This window comes from Convolutriloba macropyga, chromosome 8 (assembly GCF_964194025.1).
Source record: "Convolutriloba macropyga chromosome 8, txConMacr16.3, whole genome shotgun sequence".
In the NCBI taxonomy this organism is placed as follows: Eukaryota; Metazoa; Xenacoelomorpha; order Acoela; family Convolutidae; genus Convolutriloba; species Convolutriloba macropyga.
The window spans coordinates 63,382,445-63,392,061 of NC_134475.1; the positions used below are offsets into that span (position 1 = coordinate 63,382,445).

General features: G+C 35.9%; 1 protein-coding gene across 1 annotated transcript in view; it reads left to right on the plus strand.

Annotated features, from left to right (window-relative positions):
- Positions 1-9,375, plus strand: part of LOC142345134 (uncharacterized) — a 57,776-nt gene extending 48,401 nt beyond the window's left edge. Inside the window, exons 22-23 of the mRNA XM_075397220.1 lie at positions 4,345-4,629; positions 8,591-9,375. Of these exons, the coding sequence (XP_075253335.1) occupies positions 4,345-4,629; positions 8,591-8,907 (602 nt within the window). The 3' untranslated portion in view covers positions 8,908-9,375. The remainder of the gene's footprint in view (positions 1-4,344; positions 4,630-8,590) is intronic.
- Positions 9,376-9,617: the final 242 nt, after the last annotated feature.

The window sequence follows — 9,617 nt, forward strand, 5'->3', positions numbered from 1 at the left end:
CTGAACAAAAGTTAAAAGCGGAGCGAAAAGAGAGTGGTTTTTGTTCATACCGCTGTTTTTGAGAGAGCGAGAAATTGATGTGTGAAAAAAATTTCTCTAAGCGAGCGAATTTTTTTTTGTTCACGTGCGGCTTTTAAAAGCAGTTTTTTGCAACTTTTGATGGTTATGAGGTTTGATTATGATATTGTGTTTTATTTAGGCTTGTTTTGATAGGAATTCAAGGTTTCAAGTATTTAATTCTGAGTTTAGTGGTAGTTTGGAGGGTTTTGATCAGTTTAACTGATTTTTAGACGAAATTTAATGTTTTGCCTGTTTTTTTTTTGTATTAGTGCTTTAAGTGGGATTTGAATAGAAGCTTTTTACTTAAGGAATTTTCAGCTACCAATTGACTAAAGTTTATTGGTGTAAATCATTCTTTTCTTCGGAAAATTGACATAAAAATTGAGAAATTTTAAACCATTTTTCTTATTTTTTTGCAGTTTTTCTTTTTTCTTAGTCTTAGACAAGTTTCTTAGCCTATTATGACTTGCCCATTGTTTTGCGAGCTTTCCATTGCCCGTAATTGAAAAGGAATTTTACTCGGCTTTTTCTTTCCTTGTACTATTTAAAAAAACTCATTAAATTTTTCTAGATTTTTGTATTCAATTTGTTTTTGAATGCCGTTTCTATTCTTCCTTAATTTTTTATGGCGTTTGTGGAGGTTCAGGGTTCACAATAGTTGTTCTAGTTGTGTAGTCAAAAGTATGGGCAATTTTTTTCCTTCGAGTCGTTTCCAGAATTCTTCCGGCTATGTTTTTTTTAGATCTGTTCACACATTTTCATGATTTTTGAAGTCATGTTGGATTAGTGATTTTAGTTACGCCGAAACCGGTAGTGGAGCCAAAAAGCGAGTGGTTTTAAGGCGTGAAATATTTTTGCTTTAAATTTAAAATAGAGTGAGAAAACGGTGTTTGAACAAAAATTCGCTTTCTCGCTAGTGGTTTTTTTGTTCACATGCAGCAGTTTCACTTTTATTTTAACTGTTTTTTCGATTTTTTGGATTGGAGTGTTTTCTAAAGGATTTTCCCAATCCATAGTCCGTTGTAGGTCTACTTTTCACTTTTCTGTTTAGTCAATGAAAATTCTTTGAATTTTACGTCAGGGCTTGTCCTGCTATGTTTTTACAATTCAAAGAATTTGAATTGTATTGGTGCGCTGTGTTTTTGTTTAAGATGTGTTCATACGTTATTCAATGACTTTGATCTTTTAAAACGGGATAAACAGGTAAAGCCCAGAGGGCATTAGGTTTCATTAGAGGCCCAAAGTGGGCTTTAGCAGTCCTTCAAGTGCGTAAAGTGGTGCAGCTGCTGGGATGGCCTTAATTTCAGGTTAAAAGGTCATTTTTAGGAGTTTTTCGGCTCAAAATGGTGCAATTTTTCATGTTTTTTTTCTGATTTTTTTTGAGATTTTTAATTAGTCTAAAGTTGAAGTTAGTAAAAGCTTATGAAGGCCTTTTGCGAGACAAAATTGCTTGTTATGACCATTTTATGAGCTATATGTCGTGGTACTACAAACACAAACACACAAAATGATACTAATTTTTGCAATTTTTTTCAGGTTTTTTGAAAAAGTTTGTCATTTTTTGAGTTTTTAGCCCTCGGTGTCATGAAAACTTCTCTAGAGTTTGATAAAGGGTTTGACGATAGATTACCGCACAATTTCTAGTGGTAATGGAACGGTTTTCAACTTTTTGACATCATGAATTTTAGCATTTTTTGAAAAAGTTGCAAATTTTTCATGTTTTTTGTCATATTTATTGTCATCATTCACGTTTTTTGAGTTCCAGGGGCAAGAAAACCTCATTAGTGGTTGGATAATAAGTTACTGAAAATTTTTTAGTTGCCATGGGATAAGTTTCAACTTTTGAATATCACAAATTTTTGCAATTTTATTTGAACAAATTTTTTCAGCGTTTTTTTTTCAGGTTTTTGAACATTTTCATAAGTTTTTTTCACTTTTTTCCAGTTTCAGGGACCAGGCAATCTCCTTTTGAGGTTTGTTAATAGGGCACTGCATTGTTTCTAGTATTAGTGGAATGCTTTTTAACTTTTTAATGTCTCGAATTTTAGCATTTTTTGATAAGATCTGCACTTTTTTTTAATGTTTCCTAACGTTTTTGTCAGTTTTTGATATTCGTCCATTCTCAAGTGCAAGAAAATCTATTCCAGTTTCTGATAAAAAGTTACTGCATAGTTTTTAGTTTCAATGGATTTGTTTTCAACAATTTAACCTTTCGACTTTTAGGAATTTTTTAATAGAATTGCGTTTTTTTAACAATTGTTTTTTATTTATTTTTTCTTGCCTCAGTAGCCAATTAACCGCATCCAGGGTTTAACAGTATGTTATTAATAGTTGCTAGGGGGCAATTGAATGGCTTTCAACATTTTAATAGAACGAATTTCTATTTTTTTTTGAAATTTGAAGTTTTTTCTAAAAGTTATTGCCTATCGATCTATGAGCCAATGAGTTTTTAAAGCTTGCAATTGGGTTACTGGATAGCCTCTAGAGACACAGAAATGATTCTGAAGATATCACAATTCTAATATCACAATTTTCAGCAACATTACCTTATAATTTGCAATTGATTTCTTTTTTAAAAAATTTTTTGGTCATTTTCCGGTTAATCGATCAAGGGCCAATGAATATTTTTCAGGTCTTGCAGATATAATACTGGAACGATTTCAGAAACAAAAATTGGTTTTGAACTGATTTTTGTAATAGGTGTTTTTAAAGGGAAAAAATTTTTACTTTAGGGCTAAGAGCTTCGAGAGTTTTAGCGATGAGTGTTTTTGTTTAGTTTTGGTTCTTTTAGTTTCTCAATTCTTTGATGATTTTTGTGTTTTGGCTGGCATTGCTCAATTGATCTGCTGGTCAGGTGGAGTACGTCTGAATTTTTCATTCAGTTTATGAATTGTATTTCAGGACTTGTCCTGCTATGTTTTTTACTTCGTCTAACAGATTTTTGTTTCGTCCTACCCTGACTTCTTAGAATTGTCTTTTTCAATGACTTAACTCATTTAAAAATGACTTCTGAACTCACTTACGGAACTTTAACTTTTATGAACATTTAGTTGTTAAAGGTCAATAGTGTGCATCTACGTAGTGCCAAACATATGTCCTAATTCTTGATTAGTAGAGTCTTGAGTTTTTGATTTTTAATAATAAGTTTGGGATCTTCTCCGTTTGTGCCCCCCAGTACGTTATGCGCCCCCCAGTTACAGAGCACGTGTCATTACATAGTAAGTCATTGTGTAAAAAATTATGCACGTGCATCTGAGGGGTGCAAATAATATGCGCCCACTAAGCTGAGAGGGCACAAACGGAAAAGATCCTAATTTTGAAAAGCCCTACTAGGGTTTTCTCCTTATAGAGCTTATGTGTCTCATAAAAGTGACAGTTCAAAGCTAACCCAAAAAGTCTAGTGCTAGTGGTCTTTTAAAGGACTGGTTGTCGATCTGTCTATCTAATCTCTTTAGTTGTTTCAATTCATGGAAGTCCCCAAGCGTCTATCTCGGCTATTTTCCGGCAATCTGCCGGCTATGTTAGGATTTATATTAGTCCTGTGGTCTTTTTGTTGCGATTTTTTGCTTGACCGATTTTTCGTTCTCAAACATTTGACTCTTCGTCCTCAAAAGCGGGTTAAACAGGTAGCCCTCGAAGGGCATTAAGTGATCTTAGAGCCCTAAGCAATACTATAATCGAAGAATGCGATTAGACAAAACTGTTTCAAGGAGACAATTTCATGATGTGAAGGGCAGTTCTTAATCTTAAAAGTTTGACCCCCTCAGTCACCCCCCCCCCCCACACACACACACACACACACACACACTCCCATTGTCCACCCTCATGCACCTGTCGGTCGATTTGAACACCGCTCTCATGTAACCTTCGCAACCCTATCCCTCATCTCTTGAACCCCCCTAACGCTGCCTCCCCCCCACACACACACACCGGTCACCCCCTTGGTAGCATCCATAAGCCCCAGCTGGCTACTACCGAAGCTCGCGGTCCGTTTGAGAGCGATTCGCCCGACGTTAATCAGCTATGTTGAGTTTATATAGTTCAATGTTTCCCAATAGTTTTTTTGAGCGTTAAACTCATTTCTGCATTCTTTATTCTAAATATGAGAGCAAAATGTGACATGAACAGACTCTAAATCTGTACTGAATATTTTCTAAAAAGCTCCCTGATTCAGTACTGAATTACTCTGTAAGTTATGTACGGGAGGATATATTCGCCCAAAAGAAGGGTATGTTATTGTATTTGTGTGAGACAGTGTTGACAATATATGTATGCATGGTTAAGGATCTCACAAGACCAGTTCGGGCGGGGGGAGTGAAACAACTCTTTCCCAGATATTCAGCAACACTCTCAAGAGACACACCAAGAAGTCACGCACAGCCGACCTCCCCCCGATCAAACCCAAAATATCCAGGGCCGCCAGCACCAACCTCTCCGACATTGCCAGCCCCAGTCCTGGAGGCTTCGGGGGCGGAGGGGGTACCCGACCCAAACTGATAGTTTCGCCTTCAGAAGATGAAAGTCCAAGTCCATGTCCTAGTAGTGTGGACTTGTTACATAGTCCTGTTGGTAAGCACTTTTTTTGGTCATTCCAATCTTTTTTTTGCGATAGAAATTCTCTCAAATTGGGGACCCTATACATCGATATAGACTCTGCAGTTTAATCAGACAAACTGGGCCACTTTCAGACAAAGTTGACTTTTAACGAGACCTCGTCTCATTGTCCAGATTTTTCTGCGTTTTTGGAGCTGTTCAGCCCTGCAAAAAACTCCGGTCTTGGAACAGGTTAATTTTGGTCTGGCCTATTTTGGTTCCCAGGTTGAGGTCCAGACCGAAATCGCCTCTCTCTAATCAGACCGTCCCAGTCAAAAGTGACCTCTGATCACACAAGTTCCAGACCCTTGCATTGTCCTCGACTGCTTTGTCCAAACTAAAGTGCGCCCGACAACTTTTCCGGACCGTGTAAATCGAGGGCACCCTGCACATGTGTGCTCTCGAAGAGGGTCAGATTCTAGGTCATTTTGGTCTGCCGAGAGTGTCGTCTTTCGCCTTCTTTTTAAAATCAATGTTGTTCACATGCAATCTAACGCCCACTATTTTTTCTTTTGATAATGATCGAGATCTTTTTAATGATAAAATTGAGAATGGATAAAAACCACTATTTATGTGTTAGCACAAATCGGTGCCTTTTTATGACAATTTCAAGATGAGTTTGCTAGAATTAAAGTATTTATTAGAGCAGTACAGGTAAAATCGTTCCAATGCTCAACTCTATCAGCATTTTATAAAAATTTGGATCTTTTCCGTTTGTGCCCCCTTCCCCAGTACGTTATGCCCAGGTACAGAGTACGCGCCATTACATTGTAAAATATTAAGTAATAGTATGGCACGTGCGTCTGGGGTGCAAATAATATGCGCCCCATTAAGCTGGAGGGGGGGGGGGGGGGCACAAAGGGAAAAGATCCAAAAATGTTTTGGCTGATGTCTCATTCTTCATTAGTTTGAAATTGCAGATAAATTCCCTCGAGTAGACTCGAAAGTGATCACGTGCTTCGCAAATATTTCAGCTTAATCCTTGCTTATATGTTTACAGTTTATATAGACACCTGTTGACCTCCACATAACGCTTTTGTAGTAACTGCATGCTTTTTCATCTATATATAAAACAACTTAGGTCTGATCAGAGGTCACTTCTGTTTGGGAGGCTTGGGTAGGTAGAAAATACTATAAATATGTAGTTCAATTTAAAATAAATATTATTTAGCAGAAGCAGCATACCTAAACAGAAAAAAAGGCTCGATTATATGCGCTTTCACATAATATTATGACCGCTCTCATCCAAGGTGACTTCCAGAAAAAAAAAGCATTTGAGAAACCGACTTCCCAAACCGAAAAAAAATCACCAGAGAAAAAGTCTGGTTCAGTTTGATGTTTTACAAAATTGGAAAATAAGCAAAGAGACACGCAAAGTTATAAAAAAAGAGGAAGCCAGTCCTTAATTGCACCTAAATTTGTTAGTTTTTTCAATTCTTGAATATCTGAACGTTGAACAATGTGTATTTACAAAAGAAATCGGATCTATTCTGTTTCCCTGCCAGTGTTTTTTATGACCCCCAGTTACAATTTATATTTTTTATATAGCACGTTACTATGTAAGAAAATAGCACGTGCGCCTGGGGGTCATAAAAGATTTATGCTCACTAAGCTGGGGGGGGGGGGGCGAAACAGAATAGATCCTAGAAATCAATGGTTAAACAAAAAAATTAATTCAGAATACTATCAAAACAATCGAAATTAAATGAAAATTGGTTTAGTTGACATAAACAATCATTGGTACTGCAAAAAGACCTTTAGATGTGAAAATTTCGAAAATTATTGCTGGAAATCTTCTTTTATGCTAATTCATATGCTTGATATAAGTCTCTCTTGAAAAAAAAGCAATGGAAAGCTGTTTTCTTTTTTTCATAGTTAATTTTGTCTGCTTGAAATCAGAAAACATAAGTTTATGAAGATGAAACCTAAAGCACACATAATCAGAGCTCTATATTGCGTCAATTGTTAACATTATTCGAGCCTTATCAGTTTACAGAGTAAAAAGATGTGCTCCTAAATTAAAATCTAAAATCGAAACAGTAAAAATAATATATTAATTGATAATGATAATTTGATTCTAGAATGTTCACTCGTTTATGTTTGGAGAAATGCTTTGTTTTTTTTCGCTTATGAAAATTTATAGCTATATTACTGTCAGCTTTCAATGTTTCTGTCATTACTCTAACGTCCTGAAAAAACAATAAATGAAAAGACAATATTAACTTTTTCAAATATTTTAGTATTGTTGCACTGTTTTTCCAATGCAGCATTTTAGATCATTATGCATTTTATCACCTGATGTAGTTCGATTTGATATGCCAAAAACAGGAAAAAAGAGTTTATGACCTTCTAAAAATCTGTGAAAAACGATAGCTGTCTAATGGTAAGAAAATTATTTTGTTATCTTATTTTCAGCATTTAATTTTGACGATAGTGTTGGTTCTATTTGAAGCAAACTGAGATCAAAAACATGGGAGAAAATTTAGTATGATATAATTGTTTGAATCTAGAATTGCTTCGGAAACAAGTTGACGCTGATTTTCAAATTTTAGAAAACGCAAATTGAAGTTAAATGGTGTCCTTTTTTCCTAGTGGAAACACGCACGAATTTTGCTTGGATGATGTTCAGGTAATCTACTTTACAGTACTTGCAGAGTTACGACTTTTAGCACAATGTTTTCCAATACTTTTTTGCATTAATGAATCTATATCGATTGGTCGGCCCAGTCAAATGAAAAGCACTTGAAGCAAGACCATTGAAATCCAAATTTATTCAAGCATGTCGAGTTTTAATCTCATAAGTTTCTGACACTAATACGCTGCATTGCAAAAATATAATTGAAGTTAAGCCAGTATGCAAGTACCTTGGCATTCATATAGATTCTAAACTGTCTTTCATTACGCGAACTGAACACGTAAAAGAGAGACTTGGTAAACAATGCGGAATAATATGTAAAGTGCGGCATTTTGTACCCAGAAATCAACTCATTTCATATTACGAGAGAATCGTAAACCCTATAGTACATATTCTTGTTTACGGCTGTTGTAATTTTACTTCCCTACTCCTCAATAATCTAATGCAAAAAATCCTAAAGGTAATCTGTTTTACAAAAAATGCGTGGCCCTTTTGAAGACATTATCGTGAAGAAGTCCATCCTAACCGTTTACGAGCTACATATATATGAACTGCTAAAATTTGTTCTAAAATCGATTAACCAGCAACATTCTGAAAATTGTTTGAACAATTTGTCTTCATTTGAAGTAGTTACACAATACGCGCCGAGATAACTATCGTCTTTCCCGTGAACCTTTGTGTGAAAGAAAAATCGAGCGTCTGTGAGTCAAATGTCGTGCCACTAAATTTTACAGTGTTTTGCAGAGGCAAGAACTTTTACCCGTACACAAAGGAAATGTGCCTACCAATTGAGTAATTACATTTTATCATAACTTCACAGAATCATATATTTCAATCAACTGGGAAATAATAAAACACATATTTGCAAATCAGCAAGTTGTTTAGGTATGCACCGCTTCTTGTAACCACCGGAGAATTATTAAAATAGAGTCGGTTCTTTGCTGGTAAATTAATTACTCTCTAAAACCCCGTAGTTTTAGAGATATTGCGGTTATTTTCTTAGGTGTCTCGTGGATTATATTAATTTTGTTTTTTTTTAAAGTAAAAAGAAAGAAAAATGGGGAAAAAGTGTTTTCCTCCAAGATAGAGTCAGTGTAGCTAGCCTTCGCAACGCAACTAGTCAATCATGCTGATAAAACAGACATAGACTTACTGGATAGCAAAAGATACCTTGTCACATCTTTCTATGTCAAATTTAGCGATAGTACGGTGGGGGGGGGGGGGGCAAAACTGAGCGCGTATCGGGTGGTCATTTCGCCATTGATGAACAAAATTATCCCAAAATGTTTCTTTTTTTTTCAGAGTCGCCGAGACTTGACTTTTCCCAATCTCACAACACGGGTCTTTCCAGCAGCAGTCGGAAACTGAGTGCCTTCCTGGAAACTTCCTTTTCCCGATTCAAAGCCAACAGACACGTGTCAGACAACAATCTGGCTACATCAGTACCCCATGCAAAAGTATCAACCAGTTCACAGCCGGGCCCTGGCTACTTTTCTGGGCACAGTACAACTTCGCCCCTTGCTAGGGTCGCCCCGAGAAGGGCCGAGACTATCAACATGGGATCCGAGTACGTCCGGAAACCCAGACGGAAAACCGGGTCTGGCTTTGACCTGTCATAACCTGTCATCTTACACCTGTTGATTAGTTATAAACTATTATAAACTTTTAGTCACGACTCATGTGTGAAAAGTGCATCAAAAAAGTCATCCAATCAAAATGCTCAAGCTTGATCATAACTATCAATTTATTTACAAAAAAATTTGTCAATATTCAAATTCAAAATGAATGCATTACTCGCAATTTTACAGAAACAGAGGCTATAATCAAAATTTAGTATTTGAGATCAGCTTCTCTGATCTTTAATGTCTTTTGTACAAAAGTTGCGGTTATTATTCAGTGCAGTTCTTTACATATTAATTGATTTAATTATGGAAAGAGTGCAGTTGATTAGTAACGTGCAATGAATTCTGCCCTATGCAGCCCTTTTAATTGTTTGCAATTATTAATATTAATTAGATCCTTATGCTTTATTTTCATAATTACTCTGCTCAACAAAATTGTACTTTGCATTTAACTTTTTTCAACGTTTTCATTTGTAGAAATCGCAATTAGATAATACGTGAAGACTGCAGAAGTGTAATGCTCCTATGAGTGAAGAGATCAGAGTCTCCAAATACGTGGTAAATAAAGATCTTAGAACCATTTTCAGCCAGCGTCATAAAGCTAGACATTTTTAAAATTTGAAGACAATCAATCGGTTGGAAAAATTTTATTTATCAGACAATAAGAGACACCAAATTAAAAATAGTTATCCCTAACCGCAGATATC